We start from the raw sequence: 21108 nt of genomic DNA on the forward strand, positions 1-21108 counted from the left end.
CTGCTGCACAAGGAAGGGATAGAAAGATGCTGTACAGAAGGGAGGGATAGAAGCTGTGCACGGGTTCTGCATGAAAGATGGGAGGGAGGAAGGGATAGAAAATGCTGTATGGGAGGGATAGAAGCTGTGCAAGGGTTCTACTGCACCAGAGATGGGAGGGAGGGATAAGAAAGATGCTGTGCACTTTGCAAAGGTTCCGCACAGAGGGATTGGAGGGAAGGAGGGAGGGATAGAAAAATGTTGTAGAGGGAAGACACAAAGGGATGGGTGAGAGGGGAGGAAAGATGCTGCACATGTGGGGGAGAGAAAGGAAAGAGAAAGAATTGGGGTGAAGGAGAGGAAGGGAGAGATGATCATGTACATGAAAAAATAAGACCTACTCCTAAAATAAGCCCTAGTGCATTTTTGGATCCAAAATTACTGTAAGACAATGTCTTATTTCGGGGAAACATGGCAGCTAAACATAGAATGAGATGATTAATCTGTGACTGTGTATAGTACTCTTGTTATCCTCATTAAAGAGGTTTTTTTAACAGTTATAGCTAACATTAATTAGCTCCTTTCAAAATACTTAGTGATGATTCACCACTAAGCTCTGACTGAGCTTTGAAATTTCTGCCGTCAAGTGCTTCTCAGAAACAACAACCAATATATTTGTGACCCCTGAGTAGGCTCTCTGTAGCTGAAACATGGACCGTATCGGATCTCTTCAATTGTGACTAACAAACAACTTATATTCCAGCCATTTTGTCCAGCACATTTTATACTGAGGATTGACTTGATCTGTTCCAAACATCTCCCACTTTTGGTTTACTGTTTTCAAGTTTGTGTGACTTTTGTTGCATTTTTCTTGTTCTGGAATTCTATGCCAACCCTCCATCAGTTCAACATTTCTAATCACAATGAAAAGAGGATGGATAGGTGAGGGTTTAGTATTTGAACTGGTTTTAGAAAAGTAAATGTTTGCAGTTTAGCATGTCCCAAAAACTTCCACTAGACTTAATTTTTATGTTATCTTGTTAATGATCAATATTTTTATATTTTTAATTTCGTATAATGAATTCTTCCAAGTCTCAACCTCTCACAGTATACATAAAATCAGTCCTCTAATCTTAAAATTGCATTTAAAATTATCCATTCAATATTTATTGGATTTAACTTTACACCTTTTACAGTAGTAGCTCAAGGTGAGTTACAGTCAATTAAACTATGTGGCTCATTTTCAAAAAACATAGATGTTCAAAAGATGGCATAAACTGGCACTTAGAAATCTTACTCCTGTTTCCCCCAAAATAAGACCTATCGCAAAAATAAGCTCTAGCATGATTTTTATAGATGCTCCTAATATAAGCCCTACCGCAAAAATAAACCCCATTAAGATTGACCCCGAAGCCCCTCTCAAATGTCTCCGACACTCCCCGACTCCATCCCTGACATTAGTGCTAGCTGATTCGCTGAAAAAATCAGACTCGGCAATTCAGCGACCCCCCCACCCACCCCAGTGAGACCTGACATACCTCCGCTCCGGGGCCTCCAAAAATGGCAGTGGCAGTGCTCTGAACAGGCTGCTTTATGGTCTTCCCTGCCGGGGCCAGGCCTTCCCTCTGCAGCATTTTTCTATTCCTCTCTCCTATCCCCCTGTGCAGCAGAACCCCACTAACCCTCACCCCCTGAGACCGACATACCTCCACTCCGAGGCCCCCAAAAACAGCAACAGCAGCAGCACTCTGAATGGGCTGCTTCTTGGCCTTTCCCACCAGAGCCTTCCCTCTGACACGTCACTGATGTCAGCTGCTGCTTCTGTTTTTTGAGGCCTTGGAGTGGAGGTATGTTGGCCTCATGGTGGGAGGGTTGGTGGGGTTCTGCCGCACAGGGGGATAGGAGGGAGAGATAGAAATATGCTGCACAAGGGGATGGATGAGAGGGGAGGAAAGATGCTGCACATGGGAGGGGGGGTGAGAGAAAGGAAAGAGAAAGAATTGGGATAGAGGAGAGGAAGTGAGAGTTGATTGTTGTACATGAAAAAAATAAGCCATCCCTTGAAAATAAGTCCTAATGCGTTTTTTGGACCCAAAATTAATATGACACTGCCTTATTTTCAGGGAAACATGGTATTTATTGCATTAGTATTGTTCACTTGTTCTTTATTTTGTATATATTATGTATCTATTTAAAATCTAATAAAATATGTATTGAAGAAGCAAATGTGTTCTTAATTTTGCTGAACAGATCACTTTTTCAATTTCATGCAGATGATAGAACATATCACTTTCAAGCTGAAGATGAGCAAGAGTGTCAAATGTAAGAACTACTTTTTTACTGCTAGCTCTTTATGGGGCCCTTTTTATTTATTTGATTTGATTTATTAACTTCTTTTATGGAGAGATTCACATAAGGCAGAGTACAGCAAGTACAATTCAACATGAAACTAACAATTTTGTTAACAGCATAACAGTAGTAAAAACACCAAATATAAATAAAATGAATGAGGTAAACTCAAAATTAGCAAATTGAAAATTATTCAGACTAGCATGAAACAGTTTCAAAAATATACGTAATAGCACTGAAATTTAAATAGCAGAGATATAATGCAATGTCAGCTTTAGAACTTTCAAATAACATAGATATGACATTAATACTATTCTACAATACAACTTATCATATACACTCGTGTGAAAAAATTAGGACACCATATGAGATATTAAGTTCTTTCATAAGAAATGTTCACATATCATAGAAACATGATGGCAGATAAAGGCCAAATTGCCCATCTAGTCTGCCCATCCGCAGTAACCATTATCTCTTTCTCTCTCCGAGATATCCATGTGCCTATCCCAAGCCCTTTTGAATTCAGAAACAGTGTCTGTCTCCACCATCTCTTCTGGGAGACTGTTCCATGCATCTACCACCCTTTCGGTAAAAAAAATATTTCATTAGATCACTACAGAGCCTGTTATCTATTAACTTCATCCTAAGCCCTCTCATTCCAGAACTTCCTTTCAAATGAAAGAGACTCGACTCATGCGCATTTACTTTACATAGGTATTTAAACGTCTATCATATCTCCCCTCTCCTGCCTTTCCTCCAAAGTATACAAATTGAGATCTTTAAGTCTGTCCCGATACGCCTTATGATGAAGACCACATACCATTTTAATAGCCTTCCTCTGGACCAGACATGTCAAACTCTGGCCCGCGGACCAAATCGGGCCCACAGTGTGTTAAAAATTGGCCCACCAGACATTTTACATTTTATAGTAAATCTGGCTCACCGGCATGAACCGCTGCCACCGCTGCTGCTCTTCACTCACGTCTGCCTTCACCTGGTCTCCTCTTCAAAGCAGCCTGCTGAGGATCGCTGGTCAGCTGTAGCGAACCTCGCAGGCCGCTGTCCACCTTGGTAGCACGTTCCCTCTGACGCGATCCCGTACATCAGAGGAGGGGTGGGATCATGTCAGAGAGAACGTACTACTGAGGTGGACAGTGGCCTGCAAGGTTCACTAAGGTCGACCGGCAATCCTCAGCAGGCTGCTTTGAAGAGGAGGCCAGGTAAAGGCAGACGTGAGTGAAGAGCAGCCGCAGTTCGTGCCAGAGGAGACCAGGGAGCTTGGATGGAGGGAGGGTAGGAACGGCGGCCCAAATCTGAAGGTGAGACCGGGAAGAAGGGGGGAATGCATACAGGCCTTCTGGACAGGGGCAGGCCCAGGTGTAAAAGTACCCAGCGGGAGAGAAGAAGAGGTCCAGATTTGCATATGCCGGACTGAGTGGAGGGTGGGGAAGAAATAAAAAAGAGGAGAGGGAGAGAGAGAAGGATCAGGAAGAGAGAGAAGTTGGACACAAGGGATGGTGTGGAGGGGGGATAGAGATGCTGGATAGGAGGGTAGTTGGGAAGAGAAACTGTGAGATGGTGGACCCTGGGATGATGAGGAAGGAGGGAGATGCTGGATGAAAGGGTAGTTGCGAGAAGGACAGATGGTGGATCTGGGGATGGTGGGGTCCATTGCTGTAGCTGTGGATATGGACATGAAAAAAAGGAAAGATGCCAGACTTCTGGGGGAGCAAAGGGAAATGGAAGGGGAGGACAGAGATGGAAGACGGATAGTTAGCAGGGAGAAAGAAGAAAATGACAAATGGGCAGGAGACCCTGGTAAGCGAGTTACCAGAAGACAACCAGAGCTTGGGACCAACAAAATAAAGAAAAAATGATTTTATTTTCTGTTTTGTGATTACAATATTTATTTTATTTACACCACAGAGCTGGTGTGGGGTGGGAGACGTTGTAATCCTATACTTCTACTAAGACTAAGCCTTAGTCACTTAGGAATCCTTTTATTAAGGTGTGCATTTAGGGCGTGCTAAATCAGTTAGCGTACCTTAATTAAAGGACCTCTAATTATCTTAATTAAAAATTTGTCCTGCGGCTTAGCCTTTTTTTCAGATTTCGGCCCCTTATTTGATTGAGTTTAACACCCCTTCTCTGGACCGACACCATCCTTTTTATATCTTTTTGAAGGTGTGGCCTCCAGAATTATACACAATATTCTAAATGAGGTCTCACCAAAGTCTTATACAGGGGCATCAATACCTCCTTTTTCCTACTGGCCATACCTCTCCCTATGCAACCTAGCATCCTTCTAGCGTTCGCCATCACCTTTTCAATCTGTTTAGCCACCTTAAGACCATCACAAACAATCACCTACAAGTCCTGCTCTTCTGTCGTGCACAAAAGTTCTTCACCCCTTAAACTGTACCGTTCCCTCGAGTTTCTGCAGCCTAAATGCATGACCTTGCATTTCTTAGCATTAAATTTTAGCTACCAAATTTCAGACCATTCTTCAAGCTTCACCAGGTCTTTCTTCATGTTAGTCACACCATCCAGCATGTCTACTGCAGATTTTGGTATCATCCACAAAGAGGCAAATCTTACCAGACTACTCTTCAGCAATATCATTTATAAAAATGTTAAAAAGAACAGGCCCAAGAACAGAAGTTTGAGGCACACCACTGGTAACATCCGTTTCCTCAGAGTGAAAAGGGCGAACAGAATGCTAGGAATGATAAAGAAGGGGATCATGAACAGATCAGAGAAGTTTATCATGCCGTTGTACCATGCCGTTGTACCGGGCCATGGTGCGCTCTCACCTGGAGTACTGCGTCCAGCACTGGTCGCCATACATGAAGAAGTACACGGTAGTACTCGAAAGGGTCCAGAGAAGAGTGACTAAGATGGTTAAGGGGTTGGAGGAGCTGCCGTACAGCATAAGATTAGAGAAACTGGGCCTCATACAGAGGAGATTGAGAGGGGACATGATCGAAATATTCAAGGTACTGAAAGGGATAGACTTAGTAGATAAGGACAGGTTGTTCACCCTCTCCAAGGTAGGGAGAACGAGAGGGCACTCTCTAAAGTTGAAAGGGGATAGATTCCTACACAAACTTATGAAGTTTTTCTTCACCCAGAGAGTGGTAGAAAACTGGAACGCTCTTCCGGAGTCTGTCATAGGAGAAAACACTCTCCAGGGATTCAAGACAAAGTTAGACAAGTTCCTGCTGAACAAGAATGTGCACCGGTATGGCTAGTCTCAGTTAGGGTGCAAGTCTTTGACCAGAGGGCCGCCGCGTGAGCGGACTGCTAGGCATGATGGACCACTGGTCTGACCCAGCAGCAGCAATTCTTATGTTCTTATCACTACCCTCTGTCACCTTCTACTCAACCTGTTCCTGACCCAGCCCGTCACTTTGGGATTCATCCTAAGGGTACTCAGGTTATTTATTAGACATCTGTGTGGAACACTATCAAAGGCTTTGCTAAAATCTAAATACACCACATCTAGCGCAATCCTCTATCCAATTCTCTGGTCACCCAGTCAAAGAAATTGATCAGATTTGTCTGACAAGACCTACCTTTAGTAAATCCATGTTGCCTACGGTCTTGTAATCCACAGGATTCCAGAAACTTCACCATTCTCTGTTTTAAAAGTATTTCCATTAATTTGCTTACCACAGAAGTCAGACTTATCGGCCTGTAATTCTCTTCTTCTTCCTTACTTCCACTTTTGTGTAGAAGGACCACATCCACCCTTCTTCAGTCCTTCGGTACCACTCCTGACTCTAGAGACTCATTGACAAGGTGAAGTCAGTGGAGGTACCAGAACTTCCCTAAGTTCCTTCAGCACCCTTGGAAGTACACCAACTGGCCCCATCGCTTTGTCTACCTTTATTTTAGCTAGCTCCTCATGAACACAACCCACAATCTTTTTTTTTTTTTATTTATCTCTGGAAAAGAAAGTGATGTAATATTCCTTGATTTACTCATGAAACAAAAGATATCCACAAAAATGTGTATTCCAGCTGAAGAATAAATTAGGACACCCCCACATAGTCTCCCACTTAAAGTGGCTCAAATCACACACAGGTGTATCACATGATTGGAACATCGTTACTCAGCATTTTGAAGGAGATTTTTCCTACTTAAACCTCAGACATTTAGTTTGGTGTGCTCATGACTGCTACGGGGAGAGTGAGCACCATGGTGATATCAAAAGAGCTGTCTGAGGCCTTCAGAAAGATGTAGCAGCTTATAAGTCTGGTAAGGGATTTAAAAAGATCTCAAAAAAATTTGTTATTAGCCATTCCACGGTACAGAAAATAGTGTACAAGTGGAGAACTTTCCAAGCAGCTGCCAACATGCCAGGTCTGGCCGTCCAAGCAAGTTGACCCCCAGAGCAGACCAGACCTCAAAATGCTAAAAGAAGTCTCCAAAACCTTAAAATGTCATCATGGAACCTATAGCAGGCTCTTGCTACTGTTGATGTGAAAGTGCATGCCTCTACAATCAGAAGAGACTGCACAAATTTAACTTGCATGGGAGGTGTGCAAGGAGGAATCCTTTGTTCTCTAAGAGAAACATCAAGGCCAGACTGAAGTTTGCCAGAGAACGTAGAAAAACACCAGGAATTCTGGAATAGTGTTCTATAGACAGATGAGTCTAAAATTGAATTATTTGGACACCAGAAAAGAGGACATGTTTGGCGTACACCAAATACAACATTCCAGGAAAAGAACCTCATATCATCTGTGAAGCATGGAGGTGGAAGAGTCATGGTTTGGGGATGCTTTGCTGCAGCAGGACCTGGCCAACTCACCATCATAGAATCAACCATGAATTCTACTGTGTATCAGAAGGTGCTTGAGGAACATGTGAGACCATCTGTAAGAAAATTTAAGTTGAAGTACTCTGCAACATGACAATAACCCAAAACATACCAGTAAATCCTCCAAGGACTGGTTGAAAACTTAGAAATGGAGATGTTGGCACTGTCATCTTGAAGCTGGAACATTGGATAAGCGGAGACTCAGAGGAGACATGATAGTGACTTTCAAAATCATGAAAGGCATCGAGAAGGTAGACAGGGACAGATTTTTCAGACTATTGGGGACCACAAGTACAAGGGGGCACTCGGAGAAGCTGAAAGGGGACAGATTTAGAACCAATGCTAGGAAGTTCTTTTTCACTCAGAGGGTGGTGGACACCTGGAACGCGCTGTCGGAGGTTGTGATAGGACAGAGTACACTACGGGGTTTTAAAGAAGGATTGGATAAATTCCTGAAAGATAGGGAATTGAGGGATACAGATAGAGGTAGAGATGGGATATAGAGAGCGTATAGATAGAGACCAAGGGGGATTTAAGGGTTCAGACAAAGATCACCGTACAGGTCATGGGCCTGATGGGCCGCCGCGGGTGCGGACTGCTGGGCGCGATGGACCTCTGGTCTGACCCAGGAGAGGCAACTTCTTATGTTCTTATTTTCTTTTGCCCTTTAATATATAATTTTTGGAAATCTATTTGGAGTCAAATTAATAATTTACTTGAAAATCCAGTGGCACTTTCATATGATACGATTTTATTTGGAACTTCAATGAGGAAAAAAAGTCAAATATCTAATAAAAACAGTAAGTTTTTACTCATAATGACAGGAGTTGCTATTCAGCAAATTACGAGGAATTGGAAAAATTATGATAGATTAAGTTATAGTTTTTGGTGGAATTCATTGTGCCATATTTTTAAAATGGAGAAAATAATTGCTGTCCAACGTGGAAGTTATAAAAAGTTTATGGAGGTCTGGGAGCCATTAACAAATTATTGTAAGGAATAATTATAATTGAGTAATTTATAATTTATTTCTCTCCTTTTGATTATTGAAGTATATAGGGGGGAGGGGGGATGATTTTATATGTATAAAATTATATGATTATAATGGAAGAAGGATGGGAGGGTGAAGTTATAGTTTGATTTCAATGAATGTATGATTAATAAGTATTATTATAGTGTATATGATTGTATAATGAATTACTTGTTGAAAGTTTTAAAATGAATAAAGAAATTTAAAAAAAAGAAAAAAAAAGAAATGGAGAGTCCTGGAGTGGCCAAGTCAAAGCCCTGATCTTAATCCCATTGAGATGCTGAGGGGTGATTTGAAACAGGCTGTACATGCAAGAAACCCCTCAAACATCTCACAGCTGAAAGAATTCTGCATTGAGGAGTGGGCCAAACTTTCCTCAGACCGATGTCAGAGGCTGGTAGATGACTACAAGAAGCATCTCACTGCAGTTATTTCAGCCAAAGGGGGTAACATTAGCTATTAGGGTGTAGGGTGTCCTAATTTGTTCCTGTTAGAATAAACATTTTGTGGATATCTTTTGTTTCATGAGTAAATCAAGGAACATTTTTGTTGTTTACCTACAATTACATCACTTGCTTTTCCAGAGATAAATAAAAAAAAGATTTGACATCGATATGTGAACATTTCTTAAGAAAGAACTGAATATTTCATGGGGTGTCCTAATTTTTTCACACATGACTGTAACTGAGGGACCAAATGCAGATATTAGATAGGAACAAGATAGGTGGCACAGAGTCATTTGAGATAAACAGCTGGGTGTCTAAACTGAAGCTTAGCACGCTTTAATGGAATTAGCACACACTAAATGCTAGTACACACTAATTCTATTAGTGTGCCCTAAACTTTAGTAAAAGGGTTCTTATATTTGGCTGCAATATTTTTAGAATTTAAATGGTTACAGTTGAGGCTTTTGTTTCTATGGTTCATTTTAGTGCATTTCCACTTGTGTTTTTCTTGGGGGTGGGGGTTAAATTTGATATTCATGTACTTTTCCAAGTTGTTTTGTTAAAAACATTGGTAATTTATATACACAAGTCTTCTCTCTCTTGAGGTGGCTGAGTTACCACAAGGGCCAAAGCTATAAAGTTGTCTTGATTCAAATGTCTGGGAAAAAACTGATTATAGCAGCATGAGAGAACAATTGGGCTGAAATGTGAAGATGTAAACTTTCACACTATTAAGTAGCCTAGATGTAAGCTTATTCTGTAAATTTTTCAGGATTTATTGTTTCGTTATTATTGGGATTTGTTTTGCTTTTTGAAGCAGTTGTGTTATTTTAGGTAATAAAAGTAGGCAATAACCACTCTGGTAAAAATTAGGTCCTTAGAAGCTAGCCTGTGGTTGAACTGAATTTCAGAAGTACAGTGCCAGAGTTAAGTTACTAGACTTTTTTTGTGCTACCCTGCATTGGATGTGCCCTTCCAAAGGATGGAAGAATAATCAGGTGCTGTTTTCTACTAGTTAACCTCAAGACAGTGAGCTGTGACCTTGACTGCTTCAGACGGGTCCACTTTTCAGTATTTCTGCATGTTCCTGAGATGAATTACTTATATTTGATCCAAGAACATGGCTAATTTGCATAATTTGGCTTTCTTAGAAAATCAGATTTGTATTTGGAAAGCAAAAGGGGAGGGGATTTTGCAAGTAACCCTCAAAAGTTGACTGCATTTTCAAAGTCTGTTGAGCACCAATTTTAACTGTGCTTTTATGTGAGACAATATGGAGAGGCTAATAGGCTAACGTCATTTCATGATCATTCTAATCTAGAGAAACAAAATAACATAACATAACATTGTGCTTATTAACCGCGTAACCAGAAGTTCAATGCGGTTTACAAAAGATTATAAAAGTAAGCATATTACATAAAATAAGATGGTTAGGCAGTCAATCAAGTGCTTAGAAAAAAGATAGGTCTTCAGTTGTCTTCTGAAATAATAATAATAATTCATTTTCTTATATACCGCCCGACCAACAGTTCTGGGTGGTTCAAAACAATAAAAATTGAATCATTTCAGCGAAAAGTACAATTTCATAATAACACTACTACATATATCAATCAAATACATGGTTCCAAAATATTATTATCTATTAAGACATAAGATAAATTTAAAAAAAAAAAAGATAAAAAAAACTTCATCATAAATATAAAATCAACATTCTTATTTATCAAATAAGTAAGTTTTTAAAATGTCTGTAAAAACGGGTTGTGAGCAGTAATGTTCGAAATTCATTGTCATGAAGAGCTGCCTGAGATGCCAAAGTATGATTAAGAAATTTCTTACTCCTATAACCCTGGACAGATGGAAAATTAAACAGAGGTTGAGTTTTTCTTCTGTGTCTGTAAGAAGCCAAATAAAATCTGTTGACCAGATAAAAAGGAGCTATACCATAAACAGCCTTATAACAGAAACAGCCTAACTTAAACAACACCCGAGTTTCCATAGGCAACCAATGCAATTCATAATAAAAGGGTGTGACATGATCATATTTCCTCAGGCCATAATCATTCTGACCGCTGTATTCTGTATTAGTATTACGGTAGTCTTGCTAATTCTTTCTTAGTGACTGTATCACATATCTAAAATCCTAAACAAGCAACATGTAGCATTAATATTCATAGAATATTTGACATAATATTTACATCGTATGTTGGTAAGCTTTGAGACTTTGGTGTCTTCTCGGGTCTCTGCATCAATTTTGGCAAATCAGAGGCTATGCCTGTCTTTTCCCCATGTGCATTGTGCCACACCCCCAGTAAGCTTTGGAAATTTAGTAAATTGGGATAAGGAAAACTTTGGAGAACTGATAATAGGTGGAAAGAAAATAATGTAATGAAAGAAAATAATGAAATTAAAAAACATAACACTTTTTCAGATGGATGTCTGTACTGCAGAACAGCAAAGAAGAAGCTTTAAATAATGCATTTAAAGGTGGTCAGGCCACTGGAGAAAATAATATTGTGCAGGAATTGACAAAAGAAATTATATCTGAGGTCCAAAGGATGACTGGAAATGATATATGTTGTGACTGTGGTGCACCAGGTAACTCTGTTATAAAAATAAAACTAAAGTGAATTTAAAAAAGATAACTATTCATGTATAAGGTAACATTACTCAGTACACTGTCTAACTTTCAGAAATGTCCTATGTTATTTTTGATGTGTGTTGGGTCTGATATATGTTCCCATTTGTATGCTATATTCTGTGATCTACATGAGCAAACATTTTTAGTTATACATTCAAGACACATTTAATATTTTTATATTTGGATATTGGACTTCAATAAATTTTGATTGTTTTACGATTCCTGTGACATCCAGAAACTTTTGTTCCACTTTTTTGTTTTGTCTTTGGAACAAAGGTCCTTCTCCTGTTTTTGTGTTGATAACTTCCTGAATTTCTTGCTTTCTGATTCTGGTGAGGTGGGACTACATGCCAGATGTGACTGATAGCACACTTTTGTCTGTGAATTGGCCATATAAAAAAGGGATAGACCTGCCACTTTTATAAAAGAAACTGTTCATGAGTTAGTAGTGATCATCAAATACAACAACTCTTACCTTAAAGGAGAGCTATCATAAATGCTGACTTTGTGCAGTAAGTAGCTAAGGTAGATTACTGTGTCAAGAGTTAGCAAATTCTATAGAATACATTTTGGAGATTTTGGTGTATATAGAAATTCCTTAGCATCCAGCTCAGCCCAGAAACTGTGGGTTAAGAACATAAGAAGTTGTCTCCGCTGAGGCAGACCAGAGGTCCATCTCGCCCAGCGGTCCGCTCCCGCGGCGGCCCATCAGGCCCATTGCCTGAGCAGTGGTCCCAGACTATCCCTAAAACTACCTCTACTCCTATCTGTACCCCTCAATTCCTTTATCCTCTAGGAACCTATCCAAACCTTCTTTGAAGCCTTGTAACGTGCTCCGGCCTAACACAGCCTCCGGAAGCGCATTCCATGTATCCACCACCCTCTGGGTGAAAAAGAAATTTCTGGCATTTGTTCTAAACCTGTCCCCTTTTAATTTCTCCAAGTGCCCCCTTGTACTTGTGGTTCCCCATAATCTGAAAAATCTGTCCCTGTCTACCCTTTCTATACCCTTCAGGATCTTGAAGGTTTCTATCATGTCTCCTCTAAGTCTCCGCTTTTCCAGGGAGAACAGCCCCAGCTTTTTCAGTCTGTCAGTATATGAGAGGTTTTCCATACCCTTTATCAGTTTAGTTGCTCTTCTCTGGACTCCCTCAAGTACCACCATGTCCTTCTTGAGGTACGGCGACCAGGCCTGGACACAGTACATAAGTACATAAGTACATAAGTAGTCGCCTCCGCCGGGGCAGACCAGAGGTCCATCCAGCCCAGCGGTCCGCACACGCGGCGGCCCATCAGGCATATTGCCTGGTCAGCGGTCCCTGACTAATTTTATTGCCTACCTCTACAGTTATCTCTAAACCTTCCACTGGTCTTATCTGTACCCCTCAATCCCTTTGTCTTCCAGGAACCTATCCAGGTCTTCCTTGAAACCCTGTACTGTGCTATTTCCTATCACGGCCTCCGGAAGGGTGTTCCATGTGTCCACCACCCTCTGTGTGAAAAAGTACTTCCTTGCGTTTGTTTTAAACCTGTCCCCCTTCAATTTCATCGAGTGACCCCTTGTTCTTGTGGTTTCTTTCAAATTGAAAAATCTGTCTTTGTCAACCTTTTCGATGCCCCTCAGGATCTTGAAGGTCTCTATCATATCTCCTCTGAGTCTCCGCTTTTCCAGGGAGAACAACCCCAGCTTCTTCAGTCTGTCAGTGTATGTAAGGTTTTCCATACCCTTAATCAGTTTAGTTGCTCTTCTCTGGACTCCCTCCAGCATCGCCATGTCCTTTTTGAGGTACGGTGACCAGTACTGTACACAGTATTCCAGATGCGGGCGCACCATAGCCCGGTACAGTGGCAGGATGACTTCCTTCGTTCTGGTCGAGATACCCTTCTTAATGATACCTAACATTTGGTTTGCTTTCCTCGAGGCTGTGGCGCATTGTGCCGACGCCTTCAATGTCGTGTCTACCATCACTCCCAAGTCTCTTTCCAGATTACTGACCCCTAGCATTGATCCCCCCATTTTGTAAGTGAACATCGGGTTCCTTCTCCCTATATGCATGACCTTGCATTTCCCTACATTGAAGCTCATTTGCCACTTTTTCGCCCATTCTTCCAATGTCGTAAGATCCCTTTGGAGATTCTCGCAGTCAACCGTGGTTTCAACCTTGCTGAATAGTTTGGTGTCATCTGCAAATTTGATGACTTCGCATTTTGTTCCCTCCTCCAGGTCGTCAATGAATATGTTAAACAGGAGCGGTCCCAGCACCGATCCTTGAGGAACCCCGCTCGTGACCCCTTGCCAGTCCGAGTAATGGCCCTTTACACCAACCCTCTGCTTCCTGTCTGCCAGCCAGTTTTTGATCCATCGGTGGACCTCCCCGTGCACCCCATGGTTCCATAGCTTCCTGAGCAACCGCTCATGTGGTACCTTATCGAAGGCTTTCTGGAAGTCTAGGTAAATTATGTCTATGGGTTCTCCTTTGTCCACCTGGTTGTTTACCCCCTCAAAGAAGTACAACAAGTTTGTGAGGCACGACCTACCCTTGCAGAACCCATGCTGGCTCGACCTTAGCTGTCCATTTTTTTCGATATGGTCACAGATGCTGTCCTTAATCAGTGCCTCCATCATCTTTCCCGGGACCGATGTGAGGCTTACCGGCCTATAGTTTCCCGGGTCGCCCCTCGAACCCTTCTTGAAGATGGGCGTGACATTAGCTATTTTCCAGTCCTCCGGGATCTCTCCAGTTTTTAGGGATAGGTTGCATATTTGCTGAAGTGTCTCTGCTATTTCATTTCTTAATTCCTTGAGCACCCTTGGGTGAATGCTATCCGGACCTGGCGACTTGTCGCTCTTTAGCTTGTCTATCTGCCTGAGGACATCCTCCTGGCTCACCTCTAATTTGACCAGCTTGTTATCTTGATCTCCATTTTCTATTTCCTCTGGTTCCGGAATGTTGGATGTGTCCTCCCTCGTGAAGACCGACGTAAAGAAGTCATTTAACTTGTCAGCTATTTCTTTTTCCTCCCTCACTACTCCCTTTCTATCCCCATCATCCAAGGGCCCCACTTCCTCCCTCGCTGGTTGCTTCCCCTTTACGTACCTGAAGAATGATTTGAAATTTTTTGCCTCTCCCGCTAGTCTCTCTTCATATTCCCTCTTTGCTCTCCTAACCACTCGGTGGCACTCCTTCTGGCTTTCCTTGTGTTCCTTTTGGTTGGCCTGCGTTTGATCCTGTTTCCATTTTTTGAACGATGCTTTCTTGTTACTGATCGCCTTTTTTCCACACCATTGCACGATACAGTGGCAGGATGACCTCCTTCGTCCTGGTCGTGATACCCTTCTTAATGATACCCAACATATCCTTTGTGCCCACATTTACATAGAGCCCAATTTACTAATGTTTTTCTCCCCATTCTGTTAGGGAATCAGGCACCTAGTTTGCTTCTGGATACTTCACTCCTTTAGTACTGATCAGGTTTTGTATTTTGTTTTTGTGGTTCAGCTTTTCCTTAGCTGTTGACTGAAGCAACGTGATTTTTTTTAAAATTGTCTCTGTTTCAATAAGTGTTTATGATGGCTAGCACTTGGGTAAGATTCAATACATTTCTTTTATATTTTATTCTTGGGGGTGTTCAGTGTGTATATGCCCTCCAAATTCTGCAATACTGCCCTTCCCCTCTCTGACTATCATCTGTTAATGTTCACAATTCATCACTCCATCTCCTAGACCCAGCCAGTTTCCACCAACACGTTCAGGAACTTTCAGGTATTGATCCTAGAGCCCTCTCCACTGCTGTCTCATCCCTCTCAACTACTATATCACACAAGACTTGTCAGTGAAGCCGTCCTCCTACAATACCATTCTCTCCTCTGCTCTAGATACCCTTGCTCCTCCAATTTCACATCCTGTTAGACGTGTCAAACCCCAACCCTGGCTGACCCCCTGCATTGTCACCTGCCGGGTCCGCTAGGAAACTGCGGAGGACCGCCGACAGGTGGTAACACATTCCTGGTGCGGCTCCCAATGGGGGGAGACCCTAAACGGTGACCAGGTTCTTTGGCTTCACCATAATCAATAACAAGCCAACACCTACTCAGACATCTATCAATGGTTTAATTTATCAAAATTAATAAAAACAAAAATACAAAACTATTACTCTGGTTTTTCTCTTTTCAAAAAAAACAGTTCTAGTAACCAGATGCAGTCCAGTAAGTAAACTAAGGTTATCTCTCAGGTAAGTATTACAAGTCCCGGACACTATTCTGGCAGCTTCACACAGCTTCAAACCAGAAAGGAAAAACCCCGCACAAACAAAAGAAAACACTTTCCCACGTCTTCCTGCAGACCTAGGCTTTTACCAAATAGTCCTGTTCTTCACCAGGCTCTCTGTAACACAATCCCCAAAATCAACCTTTAGAAAAAATGAAGTGTTGTAGGCTTTGCTTCCTTAAGTAACAGCAACTCTCCAGCCTTTGAAGACTGGGCACAGAATTTCTGGGCCCCCTTTTATAACGGTTTTTACAAGCACCCGCAAAGACCCAACCCTAGTTCTTTGGGGAACCCTCCCCAATTCTGAAAGTCACTGGGTTTTCATGTAGCAACAGCAAAACACAAACAGCAACTTCCACCAGCTTTCTCCTGGCTTAATCACAGCTGGTGTGGAGCATCTTAATCAGTGCTGAGCACAGCTATAGCACTGCTTTTCATCCCAGCCTCACTGCTGTGCAACACAAAAATAACTTTCCTAAACAAACAGTTCTTTGCAAAAATTGTCCCAGCAAAATTTCCAAAAAAACAAACAAACCCTCAAATCATTGGCAAGCAACTGCCAGACTCACGTCCTGCATAGGACAGAGATAGAAATCCACAGGTTTGATTGCAACAACTAAACTAGACCACAAGCTTTTGAATGTAAGATCAAAGTAAAGCTTTGCAAGAAGATGATCATTAGAGACCACCCAAAATATGACATTTGAAAATATTCCATCAGATTATTGGATAACATTAGACAATAGATTTGCCTGTGTTGATAAAGGAGATAGAGAGCCTGAAGAGGTATGTAATGACATCAAAATTATAATTAGTGATTATAATTAGTAAAAATAACACTCCAGAATTAGTGATTATAATTAGTAAAAATAACACTCCAGAAGAGAGAGCCAAGAAATCACATGGGATCTCGGAAGAAACCAGAAAAGTAGCAGAACAAAAAAGACAAGCAAAACTTTCCAGTGATAGAGAAAAAGTATCACAAATGAACTAATTAAAAAGAGATGGAAAGAATATACAGAAAATCTATACAAAAAGGCAAGGAGGATAACATTGGGGAAATTGAACAGGAAACTGACATCGAAGAAGAACCGGATATTTTAAAAGAAGTCATAGCAGCAGTTAAAGCTTTATTGAAAAACAAGTCATTTGGTATTGATGGTATTCCAACTGAATTAATCAAATGCTTTGAAAGTGCTATTATGGCCCTCACACGACTGTGTCAACAGATTTTGAAGGAGAAAAACATGTCCAACTGATTGGAGAAGATCACTGTTCATACTTATACCAAAGAAAGGAGATGCCAAGGACTGTAACAACTACAGAATGATTGCATTCACACGCTAGCAAAATATTGCTGAAAATAATACAACAAAAGTTACAGTCATGCGTTGAGCAAGAATTACCTGAAATTCAGGCTGGTTTCAGAAAAGATTGAGGAATAAGAGACTCAAATAGGGCACTGGTCTTTGACCTAAGGGCTGCCACGTGAGTGGACTGCTGGGCATGATGGACCACTGGTCTGACCCAGCAGCGGCAAATCTTATACTCTTATTGCCAATGTTAGATGGATATTGGAGAAGAGCAAAGAATGCCAAAGCCCCTATACTTTTGCTTCATCGACCACAGCAAAGCTTTTGACTGTGTGGATCACGATAAACTATGGAGAACCCTAGCGCAAATGGGAATACCCAAACACATAACTCAGCTGATAAGAGAGCCTCTACGAAAATCAAGAAGCTGCAGTGAGAACAGAATATGGCAACACTGATTGGTTTCCAATAAAATATGGTTTGGGTAAGGATGCATCTTGTTACCTTGCTTGTTCAACCTTTATAGTGAAGCCATCTTCAGAAAAGCAAATTTGGAAGAAAAGAGCATTGGTTTCAAAGTTGGTGGCTGAAATATAAACAACCATCACAAGCTAAGAAGACATGCTGTATCTACTGAGAAAATTCAAAGCTGAAAGTCAGCATGGGTTTAGAACTGAACGCAAACATGACGAAGATCATGAACATGGAAAATACTGAAGATTTTGAGCTTGATGGTGATAGAAGTTGTAAAGGATTTCAATCTCCTGGGCTCTTTCATAAACAAAGAAGCAACTAGCAGGGAGAAATACTTCATAGAATAGCACTTGGTCTTTCGTCAATGAAGGCTCTTGATAAAGTATTCAAAAGCAAGGAAATACGCAGATCAGACATGTCCACGCACTCACTTTCTCAGTGGTCAATTATGGATGAAAAAGCTGGATACTACTGAAACAAGACAGAAAGAAGATTGACTCATTTGAACTTTGGTGTTGGAGAAGGATTTTATGCATGCTGTGGACTGCCAGAAGAACTAACAAATTGATTCTGCAAGAGATCAAACTGGCTATGTCACTCAAAGCCCAAATGATGAAGTTAACGACTGTCTCATTTTGGTCACACTGGTAGAAGAGAGAGATCATTGGAGAAGGACATAATGTTTGGGAAGCTCAAACGAACCAGGCGAAGAAGGTGAGCTGCAATCAGATGGCTGGACAAATTGAAAACAACAATGGGGATGATGCTGGAAAACTTTACCAGACTAGCACAAAATCAATTTCTTTTTAGGTCTGTAATTCATTAAGTCGTTAGGACTAGAGTACATGTCGATGGTACCTAACTAAACCTTAACTTTTTTTGTTCTCATGTTTGATTCAACAACCTATGCCTGTTCTCCTTAGCAGAGAGGGAAAGGTATAAACCCTCACATTCTAGAATACTGTTTTTGCTTAAAAGTTCAGAAGACAATCATTTGGACTTGATCCCTTTGCCATGTTTTATAGTGAACACCCATTTTGTTATTAATAAATTGGTTATTCTCCATGATTTAATTTTTGACCAGGATGCTGGTGTTGCTTTTTTTAACTGAATCCCTTAAACTAGTCACAAAAATTCAAACTGGTTTGTCTAACTCATTCAAACACTACATCAAACCATCAGCTTGCAACTGTTACAAATCATTTTCAGAAATCATATTCCCTCCATGTTAAATATTTATAGATAATTTATCTATAGAATTGACGTTTTCACTGGTCAAACAATTGTTCAACAATTGCCAATGGGTGTTCGTTTAGTTCTAACCATCGCTGACATACATGTTTTGCCTATAAATATCTGCATCAGGGTACAGTGTTCTAAAGGAAAAGAAAGTATGTTTCAAACTGTCGACTATACAACTGCTTAAATCCCATCTAAAGTGAAGATGATAAAATCACTTATAAGCTTACATGCATTTTTAACTGAGACATGACGGTCTTCTGATGAAGGACCTTGGTTGCATTCACTCTGCTCCTTGCGATATAAAACTCTGCATGCAAAATATCTGTACCATTGAAAAAAAAAATGAAAAAAACCCATGCACACTTGTCAATAACACAGTTACCAACAGGTCTACAGCATTTAGGATTGGTAAAACCCAATGCCAAATAGCCAAGCAATGTAAGTGAATCAGTCGCTTGGCTATTTTGCATGGGATTTTACTAATTTGCATGGCTGGATCGGAAAATGGAGGATCAAGGGGAAAAACATGTGGTGGGCTGTTTATTGAATTGGATCGATTAGCAGCAATCGTCACTAAACCTGTGAAAACAGGTTTAGCAATGATTACTGATTTTAGTGAATCTAGCCCTTAGTTTTTAGCACACACTAATCATTCACGTGCTATTGCGCTTAGCTCCCCTTGGATGAATTCCCCCCATGAAGATTGCACAGGACCAATTACCACCTCCTAAATAAGAGTCACTAAGGGCTTCTGCGCTAACATTAAGCTGAGTATCATGCACTAATAGGCATTTTAACATGGTATCGGCATGTTATATGTGGGGTATCCCCCACTAGGTACTGCGTTAGTTTTGCAAACAGTAAAATGCTTTAAATGCATGCTAGATTCTCATATAGCAGATTCTGTTTTCAAGTCTGTGCTTGTTTTTCCCAAAAATAAAAAGTGGAAATGTGCACATGCTTTGTCCAGTGCACCAATTATGAAAATTGTTGTGAGACTTCATTTTTTAATTGGAAATCTTATTTTAAAAATATGACTTTGGGCGTTCTATGGAATATTTTCCCATTTTTTATTAACCTTATGTTTGTTTATTTAATATCTTTAACTCCATTTCTGTACAATTACTGTACTGTATATTATTGTAGCTCAAATACTGTACCATGATTACTGGAGTTAATGTTAATTTTTCCATTATAGCTGCTCATGTAAATCGCTCTGAATTTACTTCATCGTCATTAGTAGTGGTATAGAAGCTTTCAATAAATATGGGAATTTTTTTGCTTGTTTTTTTTATTTATGAAATTTCAAAATAATATACAGTGCTCCCCGCAAATTCGTGATCCCGGTCATTCGTGGTATTTTCCGACCGTGAATGACCAGGCAGGAGAGGGCAGCCGGAGTGCTGGCGAGTGAAGGAAATCACTCACGGTATGCTCCAACCGCCTCTTCCTGTACCAAAGTCAGACTTCACCAATCAGGAGCTGCTTTAACATTGGTGAGGCCCAACTTTAGTACAGGAAGAGGCGGTCGGAGCATACCGTGAGTGATTTCCTTCACTCACCGGCGCTCTGGCTGCCCTCTCCTGCCTCTCCAACTGCCCTCTTCTATCTCCTCCACTAAAAACTGTATTCGCAGTTTTTTAACATTCGCGGGGGGTTCCTGGAACGGAACCCCCGCGAATATCGGGGGAGTACTGTATAATAATTTTTTAAATTTTTTTTAGTTCATTCAAATTTGTTTTTCTGTCTCTCACCTCCTGACCCATTTCTCACCATGGTCTTTTTTTGCTTCTCAGGGTTCCCCCTTCCCCAATTTGCCTTTGCTCTACTCATCTTTCATTTCCAATCTGTCCCTCACCAGTCTCCTCTTCTCCTCACTTTTAATACTTGTGCCACCCTTCCCTAATTTTATTCTTTCCTCTTGCTCTTTCTAAACTTTCTATCCACTCTCATATTACCTTCCTCTCTTGCATTCTACCAGCTTGACTTCTGCCACTGCTGTATCTCTCTTTTGCCATATTGCCTCCTCTGAATGCACTACAGGATTATTTATTCCAATCTCCATGGTGCTGTGGGGGAGGGGTTAGAGCAGTATAGGTAGATAGAATACCAAGAGCTTAGCAAGAAAAGAAAAATATAATGAGATTTCCCATATTTCTCTAGCAAACCACTCATCATTTTTCATCCCTTCTATAAGTGGAAAATTATTTTGCCCCCAAACACAAACAGATACAAGCCTCCTTTTATTTAATTCTTGCCAACATTTTATGTGTCAACAATCATAAAAAGTGCTGAATACATTAAGTTGTTGTTTATTTTTTTAGAACCTACCTGGCTTTCAACAAATCTGGGTATTCTGACATGCATTGAATGCTCAGGAATCCACAGGGAACTTGGTGTTCACTACTCCAGAATTCAGTCACTTACACTAGATGTATTGGGAACATCTGAACTTCTGGTAAGCATCTTTATAACCTAGAAAGTAATAGACTTGTAGACATGAGAATAATTTTATAAAAAGATATCTTTAAAATGATCAAAAAT

The 21108-nt window shown here is 40.7% G+C and overlaps 1 protein-coding gene across 9 annotated transcripts in view; it reads left to right on the forward strand.

Annotated features, from left to right (window-relative positions):
- The window catches only part of ASAP2 (ArfGAP with SH3 domain, ankyrin repeat and PH domain 2), a 317096-nt gene that overhangs the window by 182391 nt on the left and 113597 nt on the right, over positions 1–21108 (forward strand). For all 9 annotated transcript variants that reach the window (XM_033936956.1, XM_033936958.1, XM_033936962.1 and 6 more), the window contains 3 exons: positions 2253–2301; positions 11058–11224; positions 20889–21022. In XM_033936956.1, the coding sequence (XP_033792847.1) occupies positions 2253–2301; positions 11058–11224; positions 20889–21022 (350 nt within the window). The remainder of the gene's footprint in view (positions 1–2252; positions 2302–11057; positions 11225–20888; positions 21023–21108) is intronic.

Source organism: Geotrypetes seraphini, chromosome 3 (genome assembly GCF_902459505.1).
Source record: "Geotrypetes seraphini chromosome 3, aGeoSer1.1, whole genome shotgun sequence".
Taxonomy (NCBI): domain Eukaryota; kingdom Metazoa; phylum Chordata; class Amphibia; order Gymnophiona; family Dermophiidae; genus Geotrypetes; species Geotrypetes seraphini.